Here is a 22,613-nt window from a genome sequence, read left to right on the forward strand (position 1 = left end):
ATTTAACACAGGGCCAACATACCCTGTCCTCCATGGCTTGCCCGACGGTACTACTTACATCAAACAAACATACAGACATGCATACATGGACAGCAAAAAAAAAAATTAGTTATATATATAAAATACGAATTATTATTATACAATGTAACTCGAACACGAAATTTACATAAAGCGTGTGCGCAGTGCAAGCAAACGGCATTCCATCCTATACTGATCAGTCCACCGTGCGCCTCTCACTGCGTTAAAGCGTTTTCCATTGGCCAGGAGCACGACTAAAAGTTGCCGCAAGTGCCCACACTGGAACCCTTGAGCACATTGTTCATGCGGTCGCTTACATCCTTCCAGGCGAACACGATTGCTCCCTGGAAGGGCTCCGCATCGCAACTGCTGCAGAGCGCCATTACCGCCTTCACCTCCTCTTCCGCGGGCTCACGATCGTGCGTGCTGATCTCTTCCTCCAGATTCATTTTTTGCGTTAGGTCGTGCTTAAACTGTTGCCCTCCAAAGTCGGCCAGGCCATTGTATTTGCTGTAATCCTCATCCGCCGCATTGAGGCCATCGTCAACCAAAGAGCCATCATCGAGCAGAACCAGACCGCGTTTCTGCAGCTTCTTCTCATCGTCATCATCACCCTTCGCTTGCCGCTTATCGGCCTTTGAACCCGCCTCCCGTTTGAACTGAATATGGGTCTCTGTTTCGTCAATGAACTGCACATTAGCCGAGTTGCTCAGCATGTGGAACTCGCCCGAAGGACCAGCTATGCCGCCGCTTGTTGCTGCTCCAATGGGGCGACGCGGCTGTGGCAAGCGATTAGCACCAGGAAGCGAGATAAGCTGTTGCGCTATTAAACGGGATCCGGTGCTCATTTGTCCGTTTACAAAGTTAGTATTGATAGTGATGGCCTGTTGTTGTTGTTGCTGCTGTGGCGATGGCAGCGCCTGTGGCAGCCCCGATTGCAATTGAGCCTGCGATGGATCCTGAGGTGGATTGGCCAGATTGATGCGCACGCGTGTTGGTATTTGTCCACTGGCCAACAGTTGATTCATTGGCTGTGGTCGATTGATCTAGTCGCAGAGAATATAGGGAAAGGGATAAATAATTTTTATTCAGTTATACTATTAGATCTTATACTGCCCCTGGGTTATTCAATAGGTTTTTTTTACTTTTTGACGCAAACATATACATATCATCAAAAGGCACTAATATATGTAATCAATATGATTAACAGGATGTTTGCTTAAGCTATGCCTGAGATAAGATAAATGTCTTGGTTAGTTATTATCTCTATACAAAAAAGGGGTGTCAAACAGGAAGCTACAATTCATTCCAGGTCTCTTATCTAAATGGATACTGAGATAAGATAAGAGGAGAATGACAAAATGCTAGAAAGATGTAAATAAACCTTTGGCCATTGCTTATCGTATCGGGTACAATTAGGAGTTACAAGCTAAAGAAAAGAGGCTTACGACACTTCTAATCTAGTCTATTGAGAGAATACTCTTATACTTTTTACACTCGAGTTTTTAGCTGTGATACGAAATCTAGCGAAACTTTCAAAGTAGAGTTGTGGTGCAATCCTTGATGATGCACTCAACAATTTTATCTCTTGAGAACATCAAATATGAATTTCGATGATGTTAAACTACAACTATAAACAAAGTTTGTTATAAAACAAAACAAAATTAGGTTACTTTTTGCAATATTTGAATAACGGAAGAGCCTTAAAAAATGTGTGTATTCCGAAAGGTTTTAATAGAAAGAGTATCCCCTAGATTACTTACCACTGGTGGTGGACGCGTTGTGCTCGATAGTTCCTGACCCTCGTGATCGAAGTGATGGGCATGATGGTGCTTATGATCGCGATGCGCCTTGCCCGCGCTCAGAGCCACGCGATAGACTTGAATGAGTGTTACCTCAAAATGGAGGCCCTGACTTACATCGCCGGTTACGGAGGCGCCGCCGGAACGCAATTTGCCATTCGATGGTATTTTATGGCCCACTAACTGCAAAAACATATGCAACAACAATAACAACATTCGTGGATTGAGTAAATGGCAAAAAGTTTAAGTGAACTTAGCAACTGCAAAACAAAAAAACAACAGCAGCTACAATAATAAATAAAAACAAGAGCAACCGCAATAACTTTGACGGTGGCGATGAAAGCAAAAGTCCGAGCTTAATAACGCAATTCGCTTAATTACTTAAGCCAATCTCAAATAGCGACCATTGCACCGCAAAATCATCGCCCAAGTTACCGTCGTTGTCGGTTGTCTGTTGGTCGTTGCTCGTTGCTTGTTGTTCGTTGTCGCATCATTGCAAAATAGCAAAAGCAGAAAAAAATGCCGGTGCTGTAATTGAAAACTACCGCTCGACTTTTTTGTTGTTGGCGCTGAGCCTCTACTCACCGAATTGTGAAAGCCACGCCCAATGCGCTCCGCCTTAAGCCAGACCTGCCACTCGCCCGTCTTGCCATTCCATGAGCTGCACATGTGATGCCATTGCCGCTTACGTAGCGGATAGTTTAATCTAAGCGACAACGGAACCGAATCGAGACGCATTCAAATGGAGACATATAGACAACGTAATAGTTCAGATAGCCAGCCACTCAGTGAGTCAGTCGGTCAGTCAGCCAAACAGCCAGTCAGTCCATCGGTCTGTCTGTCTATCAATCAGTCACTGCTTGATTGCACTGAAAGCCTCACCGACCGCCTCTTTAGCTGACTATTCCAATGCAATTGTCAACGTACCTGTACACTTGCTGACCTTTTATGGCCATCGAAAGAAAACTGGAATTTCGCGCGTTGGCGACCCAGATTTGCACCTCGCGCGGTTCCTTTGGTACTGCGGGAAAATTAAATGGAGTGCGATTAATAAAAAGGTGGGAAAATACAAAAAAATAAAACGTTCAAATGCCATTGATGGCATTTGTATGTCATTGTGAAATCTTTGCAAGCTCCAAATAGCCAATAGTTAGTCTAATGACTTGTTGCTAATTATTCTACAATTGTTATGGAACTACAGCACATCGAAAGTAAGAGCTAACTGGCACATGGACTTATAAAATAACAACATAGTGTTCATATAACTATGGGAATAATACAGAAGCAGCAATATAACTTTAAACTGAGTAATATAGGGGTCCAAAAAATCGGACTACTTCTAGTAAAAAAGAAATGCAGTTAAGGTTCAAAAACTAAAACTTTAGTACCGATCGTGGCAAATCATTCTATGTGTCTTTCAACCAAAAATAAAAATGGGATCGCAGTTGTTCGCCCATATAAAACCAGAGTTTATTAATGAACCAGACAGTATAGAAACCATTGTTATCATACCATATTATTATCATGGAAAACTTTAAGATGTCACCTTTCAAGCTAAAATTAAAAAAAAAAAAAAAAGAACAATTGTAGCCACTATAGTTAAACACTAAAAATCAAATATTTTGTTGTTGGAAAACATGCGTTTAGTGGCTTCCTTTAAATTGCAAGATATTTAAAAGTATGACCCTCTTAAAATGCTATGTTAAAATTAAAAATGTGGGTATAACAAGAGGTTACGAAAAAATTAGATAAAAAAAGAAAAGTTTAAATGAAATATTTGCCAATTTGATAGACACAATATCGATTTATGTTTCATATCTGCAGCCGCCTAAATGTTTAGAATTAGATGTACAAAATACACCTAATTCTGTTTTTATACGGTAGATTGGTACCTAAAAAAATCGTGTAAAAAACCTTGTAAAAAAAGACATTGATCATATGCAAAATGAATCGTGCTAAATGGAATAAAGTCGTGTAACCATATATAAAATTTTTAATTTTCAAACCATGTAAAAACAGAATTAGGTGTAATTGTGCTAATAGTCCAGGATATGCCGTAGCTGAAGATATATAGCGTTCTAGTATCAAGTACACCCAAGAGAATGACTTCCCCTACTAGGCGTACCTAGACTGCTCTGGAGAAATGGGGAAACCACTTTAATGAAAGTGTCAACATAGAGATGCGGCAATCGTGAAGCTGGCAGCTCAAGTCACAAAGCGCAGGTGTGAATGTGTAATCTCTCTGGTTGGGGTCAGTGGCATCCTCTCATGGTCATGTGAGGCGATTTGCTGGCGTTACATGAGTGCCAACATACAGCCCAACAGGAAAAGCAATGCAACAAACAATTTGTTAGGCACCGTCGCGCATTTGCATATTTATTTTTAGCTTAAAACCCCAATCCTGTTAGCACAATTAATGAAAGTTTATTTATTTATTTATTTTTGAAAAGAAAATAATAAGTATAAAAAAAGAAAAAATTTAAAAAAAAAAAACCAACGACAAACGATTTCCTATTGACGACACAAGTTGGGCGCGCACGCCCGACCGTTAATTGGCTCGCGCCTTCCCGGCAGCTTAACAGCCCCTCTCTCCACCCCATCTGGCCACCCTGCCAGTCTGCCACCCTACCTGACTGACTTACTTGCTCACTGGCTGGCAGCATCGCTCGCTGGACATATTGAGCTTCGCTAGCATTGCATCTTTGGAATTATGTCAAATGCTAAAATAAAAACAAAAACAGTTACAGCAACGACAACGACTTAGGCAGTGCGACCGCGACAACAGTAACAACAACAATAACAACAACTAGCTGGAAACTGGTAAAATGATGATTATGCAATGCGACCGCAATAACAACAACAACAACAACAGCGCCGCTAAGCCGTGTGGCAGTAGAAAAATTTTCAATAGAAAAAAAGAGAAGAAAAAGAAAGATGTTGAAAAACGAAATGTGTGCATATATAGCAGCACGTTGATGCCACGACATCAGAGCGCATCATAATAAAGATCATCATCAATACCATCATAATCAGCAGCATTTGATGATCATCTTTATAGACTCCGAAAGATTAAGGCGTATAGCTCATCACATTTCTAATGTGCGCGGCTCAATTCAGTCGGTTGTTGGGTTGACTGGTTGTTTGGTTGTTGGATTTGTTCAGTTGATGCTCTCTCTGACAACAAGGCATCAACTGGCGATCAACAATCAACGTTCAACATTATTTGACCGCTTGCGGAGCGACAGCGATTCGCATCAGGAAGTTGGCTTCCTTTCACTTTTTTGTTTCTTTCTGACCAGGTGCGAGCGTTAGAGCGTGGCCCACAAAATCCATTGCCCCCTAAGCTCAACTACTATATACTCGTGAAGCGAAGGTCTCGCCTATATTGTCAGTTATCAGTCTGTGTGTGTGAGCATCGTTTTATATTTGTCTTATGTAATGCACGAATTACTAAAGGCCTGTTTAGTCGTATTTCTCATCACCATTATTGTTATTTTAATGGCAATAATCTCTCAAAAACTGATTAGTTAAAAGTTCGTGCTACCCCTTTTGGGTGTTTAATATGAAATGCAGTCTCAAAATCTCACATTTACACTTGACTCAAAAACATAACATAATAATTTGTATATCCTTGCAAAGGGTGTATTGCATTTGCTCTAATATCCAACTTGTCCCGAAGGATACGGATCCCATATATTTATATAAGTAGTATGAGACGAATCTTTATAGCCCTATATAGCCCTTTTTGTTTTAAATCAAATTTAAATTTCCAACAGAAAACTTCACAAATATTTAAAGAACTATTGGCCGATTTGGAAAATAAACAGCAACGACTTCATAGTTTCCGCAGCAATCAAACCAAATGTTACACTCCTATTTGAGGGGCTTATTATAATATTCCAACATAGGAATGGTCAGATATTTTTAAAAAATCCATATGTTTCTTAATACATAACCAATATGATTACAATATGCTCATATGGTTATCATATAACAGCCATAGATCCGATCAGCTGGAACGAAATTTGGTTGTTGCACCAATGATGAGAAGATTTTAAAAGCTATCACACAAAACAAACAAACGTAAGGGTATAAAAGCTTCGGCATCCCGAAGCTAGCGATTAATTTCTGATATGAACATGAATACGATGTTAAATTCTTATCACCTGCACCGCAATTAAATGTAGAGTGTCTGGGGCTTTAATATTCTAATTTCTACATGATAAGAATTCCCTATATCTATTTAAAACTTCCCTATTAGTTCACATAAATTTTAAATGTGAGCCGCAACAGTATTTAATCGAACCTAAGCTTTTTAAAGCAAAACTTGAATTAATGTTAAAAGTTGCTATAAATCGCGATAATAAACCATCTTGTCGAATTCGCATTTAATTCTAAAACAGTTCCTACCGAATTCTATCAACTGTTGTGATATGCCCTAGAGGAACTGATTGTAGAACAAAACGTGTGTATGTGGCTCTTTTTTGGAAATGTCTGATCAAAACAAGTACCGGAAAGGTATTACCACAGAGTACTACTTACTCTCGTAGGTCAGCAATACGTGATCGCCACTGTGGTTGGTGAAGCGCATCCAGAAGCACATCGTGAACTGATCCAGTTCAGGCAACTTATTTCCATATTCCACCTCGCCATCGTGATTGAAGGCGAACTTCTTAACGCTGCACCGATCTGAGCCGTAGAGTGGCGTGCGAGTGAATCCCAACGGTGAGTCCTTGCCAATGGTATCCTCCAAGCTGGCATACGAGTCATAATGATCGTCGAGATGGTCGTTGAACGAAATGGGATGTTGTGCTGTTAGCGAGGAAACAGCCGCTCCCTCAACCCCATTGACAACAGCCGAACGGGGCAACAACAACTCATCGTCGTCCTGCTTGTGGGCATCGAACTGGGAGTAGCTGGTGGCCGGTCCCAGAGCGCCCAGCTCGGAGCCAAGTTCGGCGCCCGGATGCGATTGTTTTAGGCTGAACGAAGTGCTGCCCAGAGGTGGATCGATGGGTTTCCAGGCACTGACCAAATGCTCGCTTATTAGCGACGCCAACAGCAGTGCCCCCATCATATATCCCAAATTATCCAAAGATCCCATCCTATGGGCTGGACTCTGAATTAATTACTTCACTTTTAACGCGTTCGTAACGTCCGATTGCGGCGCTGGCTCGCACTTTACTAGCAAAACGCGCTGTGGCGATGGTCTTGTCGTCTACGCATTGCAACGCCAAAGTTGAGCTCAGTTGGGCCAAAAATTACAGCAACAATAACAACAGCAGCAACAACAACAACAACATTACAACAAATATTAAAGCTTGATGTCTGTCTGCTTGTCTGTCCGTCTGGGCCGCACGTCGCGCTCAGTTGTAACAAATTGTTGTAAAAATGTTGTATTGAAATTGAAACTGGTTGAGGTTTTGATTCACTGAGACTATTGCTGCTGCTGCTGCTGTTGTTGTTATTGTTGTTGTTGTTGTTGCGATGCCGAGAGCTTTCTGTTTCAATGCAACACGACTGGGGCCACCACTTGCACTGCAGATATAGCTTGGAAGCTTTCCGCTGAAGAGAGGGGCTCGCAATCATCCCACCATTGGAGCCAGCACAAACCCATGCCAACCATACCTATAGTATAGCAAAGCTATGGTACGAGTATATCACAGCATCCAGCGCATATGTAATGATGTTTGTACAATCGGCAATGCTATGTGTGCCTTCTGCTAATTAATTGCTCGCCGAGTCCAACTCGGAAATGATTTGCATATGGCTTTGGCCGTTCTAGGCTATACCTATCTATGTATATGGTACGAGTACTGAACGCCAAGGCAGCTTACGAATTTCCCCCCACATCATGTACATAATAAGTCTGTGGATATGTGTGTGTGAGCACACTACACTTCGAAAGTTAACAGCCCGATGAAAAATGCAAGTAATGCCCTTCGCCAAGAGGCGATTTTTTTCTTCATTTTTTTTTTTTGAATTGCGAGGGAAAAAATGCAAGCCTTCATTTCATGTCTTTGTCAAAGTCAATTGTTATTGAACATAATATCGTTACCCTGCAGTTCATTAACAAGTTATTGACGAACAATTAAGTCCAAATGACTTCATTCATATTGTCAGAAATTTCGATCATAAACAAAGACTTTGGAATTGCCTTTTGATATTTATGTTCTATTTCTTTTTTAATTTCGAAAGTTTAAGAACGAGAGCTATATGACTGACAAATGTTATCTTCCTTCGAACATTTAAGAAATATAACAAATTACAAATTAACGAATAAATCAAATATCTTAAACTTTTAAGAAATATAATAAATTACTTTAAAATACGAGCAAATCAAATACCTTAAATGGAAAGAATATAGGTAGCTGGCTTTTTGATTAGAAAAGAAAGTTTCCGTATTTTATTTGAAAACATTTTCATAGCTTTAGCTGTATCTAAATAAAAAAAAAACATTCTTTTATAATAATTGTAAACATAAGTACTAGTTTGTTCAGATTTTTTTTTCAGCAAAAAATTAATTTGAATGGAAATTGAATTTTATAACAAAGTTTTTGGAATCCAATTAAATGTGTTTTCATTGCGTAGTTCGATCCTGAAAACCTGAATCACTTCCTATGCTAAACAGCATTTTTTAATTCCAGAATGTTTAGTGAAATCGTGTCTAAGAATATTCCATTGAAAATAAAAATAAAGTTAGCTTAATATAAGTTTAGGTAGCACGTCGCCAAAGTTAACAATTTTTTATAATTTCTAATAAAATATTTATAATTAGTATTACGAATGAAATAATTAGCTTGCTATAAAAATAGGTAGAAATGCAATTCTTAGAAACTTATAAGAACACATAAATGGTTTTTTAATGTGGTTTTAAGAAGGGTAGAAGGGCTGGCGGCTAAAAATGCTAAAAACCAGAAAACTGAAAACACGACAATTTCAAAACAGATTTTCAATTCCATTTCGATTCCGCTGATTTGCGAAATTCACAATAAGCAGGAAAAAACAAAGACCAAGTATTGCAGGGCATTTAAACATAAGAGTCGCAAAAAGTCAATAACATTGGCAATTGTTTTTCAATATCAAGCAGTGACGATGCATCGCAATGCCGCATGGTCCCACAACAGACACTGAGGGACCAAGACAGCAGTAGTCAGTGGACAGTGTTTGGCAAGAGTTTGGATTAGCGAACGGGTTGGGGTTGGGCCTAATGCCAATATATACCAATACGTTCGCGTAATTGAAATCTTGTGTCTCCATTATTGTATTACACACATGCTGTTAGCCCATCACAGGTAGGTTGTCGGTGTTTTGGGTAAAAACAAGAAACAAACAGTAAAAAAAAAGATGTAACATTAAACAACAATTGTGTTGTGGCTTGGGTATGCGGAACCACGAATACTCTCGATAATTTGGCATTTCAGCACAGAACACGTGTCTGCTGTTTGATGCGAGCAATTACTACGGCGCCTTTATGGTAGTACGTGTACTATTCTTGATTCGTATTCCGGCATCAGCGGAGCGAGCAGCTTCCACCAGTCCGCGTGCCTATTCCCAAAGCTTGTAGGCCATTAGAAATTTCGCTGGAATTGACATTGAATTGTTTTATTGTGTCATGTACTTGGCAACAATGGACGCCAAAGTAAACCCTAAAAGTTGTGAGCTATAAGCCAGAAGACATTTCTGTGGATCTCACAACGAGTTTAATTTACCTGGAACGGTTGGTTTTATGTCCTTTTCAAATTTAACTCAAACAACCAATAACAAATGAACTGCCTATGAGGGGAATACAATACTTCAAAATTCAATTCGAAGAGAAACTGAAAGCAGCTACGTAGAGTGTATTAAACGTATATAAAAAATGCTGAACTAAATACTTAGTGTTTGTCTGTCATACCGAAGGGCACTACTAACAAACGAGTATTTGAAATTGAAATTTATTGCCTTGCAATAAAAGTGAAATTAATTAAATTTCGCTGTTCGCGTCTAGTTCGAGGCCAATTGGCAACGATGTGTACAATTAATGACGTGCATATTTATTATTGAAATGTTGCTTGCAGTATGACTGATTGCGAAACACCAGCCTAGTCTTAAAAAATATAAATAACAGAAATTAATACACAAATATGCTGCAACACTAATTAAACACATGGAAGGTGTGCAAATTTTGTGCGAACTCCAGACTATTAGCGCAAACCTTAGCGCACTCTGTTGACTCACAAATCTTGCTGGAAGGGGTTTATCTTCAAAATAATCACCTACCGACTCAATACAACATTTTGCCCCTCGAACCACATTAGAATGGTGCTACAAGCCTTTCTTTACTTCGACTTTTTTATAGCTTTTCATTCAAAACATTATTATATTATATCGCTAACCAATTTTTATTCCCTGTAGACGTAGCAGATCACTTGTTATAGGTACATATCATTAGCATCACGAGCAGATTCGATAAAGACCTGTTCGTCTGTCCGTCTGTATGAACCCTGTGAACTATTTAACCATAACAGCTAGGGTTGCAAAACTTGGCATGCAGACTTGTCTTATCATTACGGAGAACAAGTTTTTTTCAAATCGGAAATAATATAGCTTTCTTATTTTATATATCTGCTATATGAAATCACTCTTGGTATAAAAACTTTTCTGATAATTTCGATAGCGTAACTAAATCTGGTATTCACCATATTCTGAAATATTCTTTAAATCGGTCAACTATATGATTGCTACGACAACGTTTGGTTTTGTTGAACGGCTGTGACAACTTTTTATTGATATATTTTATGCTGGAAATAGCGCAGAACAAACTTTAAAGCGATGAAGATGGTAATATTTGATTGCTTTAATATATTTTTAGACTTCCAGCTTATCAAAATCAGCGTCAATATTGTTTTGAGTGATATTTAATCGCTTTCTATAATTGTTTCCTTCTAGGTTGGCAAGCAACCAGCGCCTTACTATGTGGGCTCATCACAGACATTGCCACGTGGCATGTACTCTTCGGAACGTAATAAAGTGTCTATGGGTGCGTAATAAATTAATTGTACAAAATAATTGTTTTATTTTTTTGTTACATAAATATATATAGCATATTTGGGTTTGTTTTTTAGATTGTTCATATTATTGCTTTGGGCTAATAGCATGTTGTTTAATAGCATTGATATCTGAACAGTCAGAAAGCATACCTTCCCATATTATTATCCATGTTGCGAGCAAAAGAATGTACCCAGGAACGTTCTGTGCAATACTTGTACGTAAACAAAATAAAATTTGTTGACAGACAGCCTGTTAGGTTGAACAAAAAGTGATTTAATAATCTGTATAATTAGCTATGTCTCAAGGCTGAATAAGGAATGCGATTGAAATCTCTTTGTTTATGCAGAACAGACTCATTTGATAGGCTATTTAGGCTTCTTATCCGTAGACCCTACATCCCCCTATTTATGCTTTAGTGCCTGTTTAATCATAATCGTTGCACGGTTTTAATTTTATAGACCGCATGCGGTTGCCAAAAAAAATAATAATAATAATGAAAAACGCTCTTAGATTCCATATGCGAATGCTATTAAATTGAAAAGGATTTTTTGCCAATTGAAGTGAAGATTCGTAATAATGATTGCGTATATTTTTAAAGGACATTACAATTTAAGGAGATTTCCAAATTTGACTTTTATAAAATATTTATGGGGGATTCTCTCACGTTTACCAGAGTTCTCTGATCACAAATTATTACCATTAATGCTTTAAATCGAGATATCAGTTGCATTCGTGCAGAAAGTTGATCCATAAACATCTTGCTAGTAGTTCCCAATAAATTCCTGATCCCGCGCAAGTAATATAAATTTCTATTTGAGATTTGCAATATTCCATGGGATCCATCTAAATCGTGATTTTTTGAGTAAGGCGCTTGTGCTTTGATTTGTTAAGATATTTAAGTAATTTACATATCGAGAACATTTGAAGATTTTTAATGTTATTGTGCATTTAACCATTTCCATTAAATGAAATACATTTTGTTATTGTATAATTGTTTAAAACACAAATACACACACACAACTAAATATGCGTTTCTGAACAACAACAAAAATATCGAAAACAAAACATCAACATACACATGTAACTTTATTAAAAAAAAACAACAAAATATACAATAATAATATTAAAGGAGCGCCTGTGAAACCACTCAGAACGCATAATCCAAGGGGTAGCATGGAACCCCTGTTTCCCTATCCCCCGGATCAGTTATACAGTATACCAGGTACACGTCTATATACCTATCTACATACATATCATCGGTCTCGGATAAAAAGAAAGCAACTTGCATTTTCATGAAAAATTAATATAAAAATTTTAATTTTTATTCCTTTTGAATTGTGCATGTTTTTAATTGTTTTTTTTTTTTTAATTTAATTTAAATATTTAAAAAATATATATTCCTTTGCTAAGTCTTCTGCAAACTCGGAAGAAATTGTGAGCTACTCCCTATCTATCCGAGGCAGACGATAGTATACGTATATATACATTATATTTATGTTTGCATATACATACATATATACAACGAGTGCATACATATGTACAAGTATGTATGTATGTATCTATATGTATATGCATTGCGTTTTATTTTATGGGTTTACAACAAATCGACCAATCCAATTAGCGAGCATTCTCTTCAATAATTCTGCATATCATAAGTTTCCTTCAAGTTATTCAAATTGCTAAAAAAAAAAAATTCGCCTTAATTCATACTTATAACAAATTCACGAAGATCGCAAGATCGATTTACGCCTAGTCTGAACTGCACTTTTAACCGAGATTACTTTGCAGACGGATACACTAGCTCGCCGGAGCGCAGCACGCGCGGCAACTACGAGGAACCCTATTATAGCCAGTACGGCACTCGCGGGGCCGTTGTGGCGCCCATTATCGACGAGGAGCAGAGGTAAGTGATCCTTAAAGTCGAACATGAATTCATTAATGCCTAACCAAACCCCACTTCTCTGTGCTCCCGGCCATCTCAGTGATGTGGCGCTCACCGAGGATCAGTACGCGCTGTACGGCATTAAAGTGGGCCCCGGTCGTCTGCCGCATCGTGGCAACCAGATCTACGACCCAACCAGGTGAGCATAGGCCAGCTGTGGTTTGTCACGTACTGCCCTCATGTACGTCGCATAGTCCTGTAGCAGCAACCGGTGCCTGGCATCTGCCTGTCGCTTACTCCGTCTATATATCTTGATGCGCTTCACATTGCCATTAGTTGTGGTGGCGGCGGCGGTGGCCACCGGATGAAAGTATGTGGTCCCCTTGCTCTTGATAGCATGAACGATGAGACAAAGCAAGTAGCCGCCAAAAGAGAGAAATGCTAGGGCCGTAATACTGATTTGGAAAAGTGTTTGCAGCTTAGAGGGTTTCGGCTCGACCCAAGCGGGCGCATGGTGATCGCTTTCCCAGGAACCGCCCATACCGCTACCACTGTGTGGTGGATGATGATCCCCACTGTAATAGAATAGACCACCATCGAGCACCATGGAGCAAGTGTGATTGTAATTATAACTTATCCACCTACCGATCGGCTGCCATTAGAGCCATGCGCTGAGGCTGCTCTGGTGTGGTGGAGGACCGACTGCAACTCTCCTGGGGGTCAGCAATGTTCAGGTCACTATTCTTTTCGCTGGCCATGCGCTCCACAGATTTCTTCAAAATGAGCAGCTCCTGCAGCTGAAGGGTCGACAAGCAGTTGCCGAAGCGTTCAGGTGTGCTCATCACTGCCAGAACGCATCGAATATTTTTATCTGTGGACGTTTATTCTTGGCACTGTAAGCACTTACCGCTGCAGAACTCCATAGTTGTAACGCTGCTTATGGCCACCTGACGACTGTCGGGCATCGCGGCCTTGATGCAATTGAGTTGTGGCTCTTGGTCATGCTTCCACGACTCCACTGCTGTGACTTATTGTTGTCTTCTGTGGTTGACTTAACGCCGCAACTGGAGCGGCAACACATGGCGCGGCGGATGTGTAGCTCCAATCAAATTGTCATAAACGTGCGCGACACACTTACTAGCATGGGCTGTATTATTAAAATTCCTAATTGCGGGGAAAACGCCAGAATATCAAAGTTTGTTCAGCAGAAGACATAGTCGCATAAGAAGATTATCTGAAGAGGATATTCCAGCAGTGAAACTGAAGTTGTTAGGACGTAGTTGTTAGAACTAAGTGTTGATATGTTTCATCAATTGCCAACCAGTTACGACTGGTGAGCTTAAATCATGCAACTCAACCCCCAATTGAGAAAATTGAGCATTTTTTTTTTAAACAACCCTCTTACATGTATCCGTAAATGTTTTACCACGTCTGCATAATTACTAGTTTCATTTATGTGTGTTTGCACATTTTCTTTTTATGCTTGCAGACCGGAAGATTTGCATCGCATACGCGTCGAACATATGGAACGGCAATTGGCCAACTTGACTGGCTTGGTGCAGAAGGCGTTGGTCAATCAAAATCCTCAGATTGCGCCAATGCCAGTGCCGACATTGGACTCCAACTATCTTGTTGTGCCATCGCAAATGCAAGGTATGAAAAGCAATTTAGCTCTGACACGTCTCTTACATCAAAGAAGAAAAAAAAACTAAATATAATGTAAATGTATATTTATGTAGTACTCTCCACTTATGTATAGACAAATAATCATACAAACGTATATATAACGTGCTTGAACACGCTGCCACCTTATTAACACACCTAACAGCACTACTTAACTAACGATCCAGTTCGATTCGATGCCTGCGTGTGAGACGACTGACAGTGCCACCTAATGCTTGAGCCTTAGCTCGAGCTTAGCCTGAGCCTCTCCCATTTATACGAGAACATATACTTGTAGTTCAAAAAAAACCTATCTAAATATTTAGTATATTTCGTGCCCCATTTGTTTGTTTGCATGCCTATCTGCCTATCTGCCCGCCCCAGTCATTCATTGCCCTACTCATTGTATCTCAAGTTTTTGTCTCGCTCTGTTCTTATTTCTTTAACATGCTCCTAAATACATAATTAGCTAACGGTTCCGGCGATGAGATGTATGTTAGAGAGAAGGCACCCAAGCTGGGCAAGAATTCATGTCGTAAGTGTACACAACTGTCGACTATCCGACCCAGTCTGCGCCACCACCTCTACAATGAATGACACAAACTATATTGTTTTGCAGAGAAATCCGTTTCCTTTGAGAAATCAGTATCCTTTAGCGATGACATACAGGGAATACCCAAATCTCATAGTCCACTACATGCCGGTAAATAACAATCAACTAAAACAAACAACAACATTTTTATATCAATCCTAGTCCCCTCTAATAATGTTTGCTTTGTTTGTAGTCATGTTGCCATGCATTTTGTTTTAAATGTAGATTTTCGTTAAACAATTAAACAAAGTATTTAGTAAATAACATTTGCTAAAAAGTGCTGTCATATATGTTTTAAATGCCTAGAAGAGTGCGTCAATTTACCAAAAATTATTATTAAAATTGATAGATTTCTGTTCAAAATTTTAGAAAGGAACCCAAATCTATATATTTCCACTGGCTAATTCTTCAGTTTTTTGGCGTTTCAAATATAAATACCTTTAGTCTTTTGCAGTTCATTCAATAATATGAGTACATGTTTATAGTTTATTATTCGAAAACGGGAAGATTTCAATATATTTTTGAAAAGTATTCAGCAGCTGTTTCGATTTTAATTGAATGGAAATTTACGATCGAACGACAGTCGATGGAAAGTTGTTGGTTAGAAAATCATCTTTCAGTCTTCATTCCACAGATCTATCGCATTAGAAAATATACAAGAGCTGTTTAAAAAAAAAAAGGCTTTTTTTCGATTTAAATATTCAACATAGATTCAGCCTAAGTATGGGGTGAAAAATTAAAAAACAAAGTTCTAGAATCTTCATAGCATAGTACCTGCTATCCAGAACGCCGCTAGAAGATTAAGGGCTCTGCTTCAGAATCAAACGACTTCATTCCACAGATCTATTGCATTTTTTTTTATTCAAGCCCTAAATATTCATCACAGATTTGTAGTTGGCTATTGAGACTCTTATCGGAATGTTATATTGCAGCCCCTTCTATGCATTGCAAACATTTTGACGCAACTCATTTGATATTCTACCTATTGCGGGGTATACATACATACATGAAGGGGGGGAAATAGGGTTCTTTTATGTTGGTTGGTTATGTGTATAAGAGCAAAAACCAATACTCTCTGCATTTCTGCTAATCTACATGACCTTCGACCCACAATTGCAACGGACATAAAGCTGATACGAAACCTACCAAGCCGGCAATCAAGTCGTCTACCTTGCCACGTACATCGTCACAAGGTAAGTGCCACAGCCACGCCCAAAAACACACACAGACACACTTACACACAAACACACACACACATCCACATACACATACACCCACCCAGATACACACGACTTGCTTACGCAAAACACTAACAACTCACGCACGCATGCACAGAGAACTCACGCCATGCACACAACACATCGTACCCTGAGGGGCTAGTTGGCGAACTCATTTCATTAATTGCAACTCCTTTACTCCGCACGCAACGCTCAAATGGGATCATGATTGGAATGACAATGAAGAACGGGATCGTCTCAAGCCGCCGCCACCTCCCAAGCCCATTGTGCTGGCGCAGACTGCGCATCCGAGCTACCGTGCGGACATTGCGCTCGCGCCCGAGGTCTACAATCACTTGCGGGGCCTGCAGAAGAAGGCCAAGGATCTGCGAATGGAAGTGCGCACCCTGCGGCGCCTCTCTCAAGCACAGGCAGTGGCCGTGCGCGAGGATATCAAGGGGACGTTCATGCGCATACGCGCCACCCTGTTGGCCAGCAACGGCAGTTTTTGGAACCACCAGGGCGATCAGGATGCAACGCGCATTTCACGCGAAGAGGAGCTATACAAGCAAGAGGTCATTCGCTTGGAAAAGGACCTCAGCGACTTGGAGGCCTCGGTGGAAAACTTGCGCGGCGAGGTGATCAATCGACGCACGCGCGTCAATATGACCGCTGTAGAGGACATGGCCTTGGTGTTGAGTCGAGCCAGGTAAGTCCTGATCCGATGATATTGTCTATTCTGTGTGCCCAGTAGACCTGTTTTTTTTTTCTGCTTTCGTTTTTTGCAGCAAAACTGTAGCTGAACTGAAGCTCAAGTTTCCGGCACTATCCAACGGGTTGCGCTGCATTCTTTCCAACGAAATGGAGAAGGTGGTGCGTGAAGAAAAGTTCCTAAAAGAAGAGCCAGATCGCCTAGAGTCGGCATTACGTCGCTGTAAGAAACTAACTGGCACACTGGTGACGCTCAAGCGGTAAGTGCTGCTTCCAGAGCTTCTCCCGACTGTCTCACTTAACATCGCCATCGACTTGTGTTGTGTCTTTCTCACAGCTTGGCCAGCGTGCAGGAACAACGATTGCCACCCAATGAGCCGCAAATCAATGAAGAGCCGCCCCGGTCAGCGGAAATATCGGCGCCCGATAAGGTAAGCCTAGAAAAACAAGCCACCGTCGTTAGTGAGACACGCACACACACACGCACACACCACACCCACAGCCACATTAGAACCATGCCATGCCATACCATTCACACAGTACAACCACATTCCAAGTGATATACATATATTAAAAGTATTCTCTCTACTACTTCCATCACAGAAATTAGTTGCTTTTGGTCAAAAAAAAAAAACAAAAAAAAAAAAAAAAAAAATACAAAAAGTACCTACATATGTATCGAGTTCCGTTTCGTTTTTATTTGTATGACTCTTCAGTTCTGTTTTGTTCTAGTGCTGCAAGCTACAACAAATCCGCTTTAACCACAATAACAACAACAACAACAACAAACAGTCGATTCGGCATGCCGGATTGGACATATCTTTGCCATGACGTTATGCGCTTTAAAGAGATCACATCGACAAGAAAAGCTGAGCTCTAATGTTTTCTGTTTCCGCTTTAAGAAAAACGCCTAAAATCGTTAATAATTAAAGTGCATTATTCCCAATTCAATTTGGAATGTTATAATTCAGAAAACGTTTAAACTCCATTATCGGTGATGTACTATATAATTCCGAAATCCCTTAATCACTTTCTAATAAAAGCATTTTAGGTAAGAATTATATAAACATAATCATTTAAAGGAACGTTTGCATGGCAAAAATATAATAGGGAAGCTAAAAAAAAAAAAAAAAATGAAATAAAATTCAAACGAATATTATTATTTGTACGATTTGTGGCCTCATCATGTGTTTCGCATTTCGACTGCATTCGAATTGTGCACAGAAATGCCAAATACATACTATATTACAGTATTATCAAGGCGCAAGAGAATTTCAGACAATTATGCAAACAAAAATGTAGTTGTGTCATTTGAATGTACATATAAGACATATGTCGAACTTATTTTCAAACTCATTTTATCTATAACAATGAACATTTAACCAACAAATTGTTTATCATTTAGTTTTTGGTACCTAAGTATGTGCAAAATTTTTTATAACAACTCCACTTACAATTAGTTGTACCAAATGAAAACCACAAAGTTGAACTGCTCATTTATTCGTTGCCCTGCCCATCATCTGTTTGGATTTTTGAATACCATTATCTTATGGATCATTTGCAATTGGCTATTATTCAAGAATATTCAGTTGGTCCTTTTCAGTTCTCTGTTGTGTTTCATTTAAATCCGTTACACTACTTACAAGTATCGTTTTCATACTGATTTCGAACTCCTGCGACCATTCGAGCCTATATCGAGAGCATCGTCGCGTCGCTCAAATGAAGCTTCACCGATGTGTAGTAGCCTTAAGGTTAATGCGAGAAAACAAAATATATTTAAAAAAAAAAAACAACAACAAAATTAATAATAACCGCAGCATTGTCTAGTTTTCAGTTATATTTTAGTTAACTTTTTTTGAACACGCTTCCATTTACCATTAAAGATAACAAGAAATAAAATAACACAAACTTTGAATCTTATAATGCTTAAAACGTGTTTTAAAAAGAGGTTTACCTAGTGATTTCGTTTTCTTCTTCTTGTACGATTCTTCTCGCCTTTTTTCGAAACTAACATTTTTATGATATCGTATACAACAACTACAACAACAACCACATAGTTTAACTGGCGATGGAGTTCAAACTTCAAAGAGGCAATTACTGAGTAATGACTGAAAATCCAAATATACAAACAAAATCAATTTTGAATTTACAAACAAAAATAATAATAATAACAAATCTATACCAAAAACAAATATTCAAAAAAAAAAAAAAACAAAAAACAAAAAAACAGCAACAACAAAAACCCTTTTTAAAACGATAAACTCATAAATCTTCTATGTCCATTTTCTTTTGCTAAGCATTATTTGCTCCGCATTAAACATAACTAGTTTATTTTTTGTATACTACAATACTAACTACTGCTATAAACTTCTAACCTAATACTAAAACCACAACAATATCAAAAATCATAAGAAGTTACTTACTACTCTTATAAAGACCAGTGATGGCCACTGCACCAACAAAGGCAGAGAATGCACGTGGATGTTGCATCTGGATGAGATGGTTTCGGTTTCTATAGCAAAGTTACAGAGGGGTTGTACTACAAGTATATACCGTTCACCCCGCCCACCCATACTCTTGCATTCTCCGTATTTGATAATGAGTTTCTCTCTGATATACATACATACTATAGCATATATAATTTTAAGACAAGGTCGCCCCGAAACCCGGCATACCAAACGAAAGGCCGCTGCATTTTCCCAAAGATTTCAGTAATACCCTGCACCCAAGGAAAATCGTTCAAGAATATCTTCAAAAGTATATACATCATTTGCATTTGTCCTTTGTCCGATGGTATTCGTTGTTCTTATTTCAAATGTTTTCATAATTTATATTTTATTTTAAATAAGTTCATTTGCGACGTCACAAATAGTGATTTAAACTGAAAAATTACACATTTTAACGCTATTTGCGTCACAACTTTGCTAGTGACGAAAAGTTTCTATGCTGTGCTGTATAAAGGATGCCTTCATCCCAATAATATTCGTATTCTCACTCAACGTTTCAATGAGTTCATTTGTGACATCACAAATATTGATTACGTCTTAGAAATGTTTAGTTCTAAAAGGTGAAATTTTTGCGCTTTGCTTTGCGCTTTCACAGCTATCTTCATGCCAAATATATTCGTAATTCTCCTTCGAAAATTTGGATTTTATATTAATAATTTGTATCACAACTTTGCTAGTGACGAACACTTTCTGTCTGCTGGCTAAAAAAATTGTGCTGTGAAAATTGTGTATCTACAAATATTTGCGAATTATTAGAAACCTCTTAATTTGTATTCCATACGGGAACTTGGAGTTGTAAATCATTTGTATTATTACTTTTTTTAATTAAATATGAAATAAAAATACTTAAATAGTCAAAAAATGTACATATTTTGTATTTTTATCTAAAAAACAATTCAGAACTAAACATTTTTATTCTTTATTCTTCAGTTATTGCGAATTTGTATTGAAATTGTGCTAGTGACGAAATCATGCCAAGCCCAGCAGCTGCTCTAAACTCATCTTAGCAGCTATTTTTTTATACGTTACCTTTTTTTTGGGTGCAGGATTTTTATGTATTTTATAATCGGATACAATTGACTATAGAGCACAAACACGTTTCGGCTCTTCCCATCTTTCACACCGACTCTAGTGGGTCCTTTCGCTTCTTCTTCCTCTTTTTTCCCTCTATCTTTCGTCCCACTGTATCTGCATACAATGTATTCTAAAAGAAAATCGGGTCTATTCAATTGATATTGGAGTATTGAAAGAAAAATTGGAACTGGGTTTCGGCCAATACATTTTTTGTATATACATGTACACTCATATACATGCGTACTTCATGCATATAAGTATGTATATGCGTATGTATGTGTATATGAGAAGTTTGTTGATTTATTTTGAATTACTTTTGAAAATCTTCTACTACAAAATATTGCTTTGTTTTTAAATCCCAGACCCACTCCGGAATACATACTACCATAACACACGCGCACACACACACACACACATAAACACAGACACGCTAAGATTTTCAATTTTCGATTTCAATTTTCGATTTTCAAGTATGTTGTTGCTTCTTCATCACTCTTCCGTTGATGTTCGTTCTTCTGTGCGTTGCTTTTCATTATCTTAACTGTTTCTCACTTGTTCACACCACGATCATACTACCTTAGTTACCTTAGTTATGTGTATGCAATACATACCTATATAATAACATATATCTAGATATGTCTATGAATGTGTATATATACATTATATATGTATGTGTGTGTTGGTGCTTCCAAATGCAATGCCTCCAATTCCAAATATATACCCACCACTTACAATTGTGTTTCGTTTCCGCAAGTGTTAAGCAAATGAATCAAAAAGTATATATCATGTTATATAACAACTGTATGGCATCAAAAGTATCCATCAGCGTTTCCTAAAACACTCCATTATTCTGTCCACAGCACACCACACCAAACCATCCCTATCGTTGGTATCTCATTTACTTTGGTTCCATTTGTCTTCTGTTCGGCTTTCATGTTTCATGCGTTCTTTTCAAATGTAGATCTAATCACTGGTGTGTCCCCGAAACCCTCGCCGACCACAACTTAGGAGACTTTTATTCTTTTGTGTATAGTTATTAATGATCAGACATTGTGTTCGATTCATGTTTTTGTTTGTTATTAACTCAATTGTTACATGGTAGTTGAAAATAAAACCAAAAGCAGAAAACAAACATGAAAACTATCATATAATTTTAAGTGCTATATATTGATGTTGTAGTTGCAAAACAAATCTGTATGTGTATGTACAAGTATATAAGTACACATACACATAGACTAAAGACAATACAAATAAAGTATATGAATTATATATGTATGTACACCCCTTTATGTACGCACAAAACATTATCGAATACATCCAACCAAGCTACTACTACTACTACTATCGTAATTAATCGCAACTGGAGGCCAATATTTTTTTTTTTTTTTGAGAATCGTTGTAAAAAAGGTCGTCAAATAATCAGTCATTTGTGTTCTCACTCATCAATTGTTGTCTTTGAAGTTTAACCATCCACTCAACCAATCGCTCCATCATGAAATCATTTATTTGTGTATACATACATACATATGTTTCTATATGTATCTATAACACACATTTTATAATTCATGCGAACAAATAGCGATCGCTTGCACCCATCCTTCGAGTGCCCATTAAACAGATACATGTCTTCTCCAGACTTGCAGTTTAACAGGCAACTAGAAGAACGGAAAACCCATATGTATTTACAGGCATTACTATATAGTAAAAGCTCACACATACACCCACATTTTGCACAAATCACATAAATTTAATCTAAACCAAATAAAAATCCTTGTGAAATAAAAAAACAACAACACTAAAGGTCAATATCACACTTATATGTCATGCTACGATTGTGCGAAGTCTGAATTTGTTTTTCGAAACCCATAATGCTCGGAGTATTTGAAAGACAAGCTCAATAAATCTAAAATGAATTGGAGTTTTTGTAGAAGCTTATAATACTTGAAGAAATTAAATGACAAGTCCAAAAACAATATCTTTTTTAAAAAATATTAAAGATCGTACCATTGCTGACCTCTAGAGAGATTAGCTAATTCTACTACTTTATTAATCCGTAGTACTCAAAGATTATAATAATTTTTAAGCTAGAAACCAACTGGTAAGGTTTCATGTTTT

The 22,613-nt window shown here is 38.2% G+C and overlaps 3 protein-coding genes across 3 annotated transcripts in view; 1 reads left to right on the top strand and 2 right to left on the bottom strand.

Annotated features, from left to right (window-relative positions):
- The window catches only part of LOC115626675 (coiled-coil domain-containing protein CG32809), a 29,468-nt gene that overhangs the window by 3,134 nt on the left and 3,721 nt on the right, over positions 1-22,613 (top strand). Inside the window, exons 6-16 of the mRNA XM_030522101.1 lie at positions 10,752-10,842; positions 11,983-12,075; positions 12,642-12,756; positions 12,836-12,934; positions 14,225-14,388; positions 14,867-14,932; positions 15,017-15,100; positions 16,120-16,182; positions 16,453-16,915; positions 16,995-17,177; positions 17,255-17,348. Coding sequence (XP_030377961.1) covers positions 10,752-10,842; positions 11,983-12,075; positions 12,642-12,756; positions 12,836-12,934; positions 14,225-14,388; positions 14,867-14,932; positions 15,017-15,100; positions 16,120-16,182; positions 16,453-16,915; positions 16,995-17,177; positions 17,255-17,348 — 1,515 coding nt within the window. The remainder of the gene's footprint in view (positions 1-10,751; positions 10,843-11,982; positions 12,076-12,641; positions 12,757-12,835; positions 12,935-14,224; positions 14,389-14,866; positions 14,933-15,016; positions 15,101-16,119; positions 16,183-16,452; positions 16,916-16,994; positions 17,178-17,254; positions 17,349-22,613) is intronic.
- Positions 87-6,934, bottom strand: LOC115626676. Its single transcript, XM_030522102.1, has 5 exons — positions 6,363-6,934; positions 2,748-2,841; positions 2,406-2,526; positions 1,782-2,003; positions 87-1,064 (listed from the first exon to the last, which is right to left on the bottom strand). The coding sequence occupies exons 1-5, from the start codon at positions 6,922-6,924 to the stop codon at positions 273-275; spliced, it is 1,791 nt and encodes a 596-aa protein (XP_030377962.1). The 5' UTR covers positions 6,925-6,934; the 3' UTR covers positions 87-272.
- Positions 12,940-13,883, bottom strand: LOC115626677 (the record flags this gene model as incomplete). Its single annotated transcript, XM_030522103.1, is given in 4 exon segments — positions 12,940-12,951; positions 12,953-13,310; positions 13,381-13,579; positions 13,643-13,883. Coding segments are annotated over 4 exon segments (627 nt in total), but the record flags the coding sequence as incomplete, so codon positions are not given.

This window comes from Scaptodrosophila lebanonensis, unplaced genomic scaffold (genome assembly GCF_003285725.1).
Source record: "Scaptodrosophila lebanonensis strain 11010-0011.00,11010-0021.00 unplaced genomic scaffold, SlebRS2 tig00000089-arrow-pilon, whole genome shotgun sequence".
NCBI lineage: Eukaryota > Metazoa > Arthropoda > Insecta > Diptera > Drosophilidae > Scaptodrosophila > Scaptodrosophila lebanonensis.

Coding starts and splice junctions, on each gene's coding strand:
- LOC115626676 (XM_030522102.1), bottom strand. CDS start 6,924: ATGGGATCTTTGGATAATTTGGGATATATGATGGGGGCACTGCTGTTG. Junction 2,527..2,747: donor AAAGGTCAGCAAGTGTACAG/GTACGTTGACAA, acceptor GTTGTCGCTTAG/ATTAAACTATCCGCTACGTA. Junction 2,004..2,405: donor GGCGTGGCTTTCACAATTCG/GTGAGTAGAGGC, acceptor ATGTTTTTGCAG/TTAGTGGGCCATAAAATACC.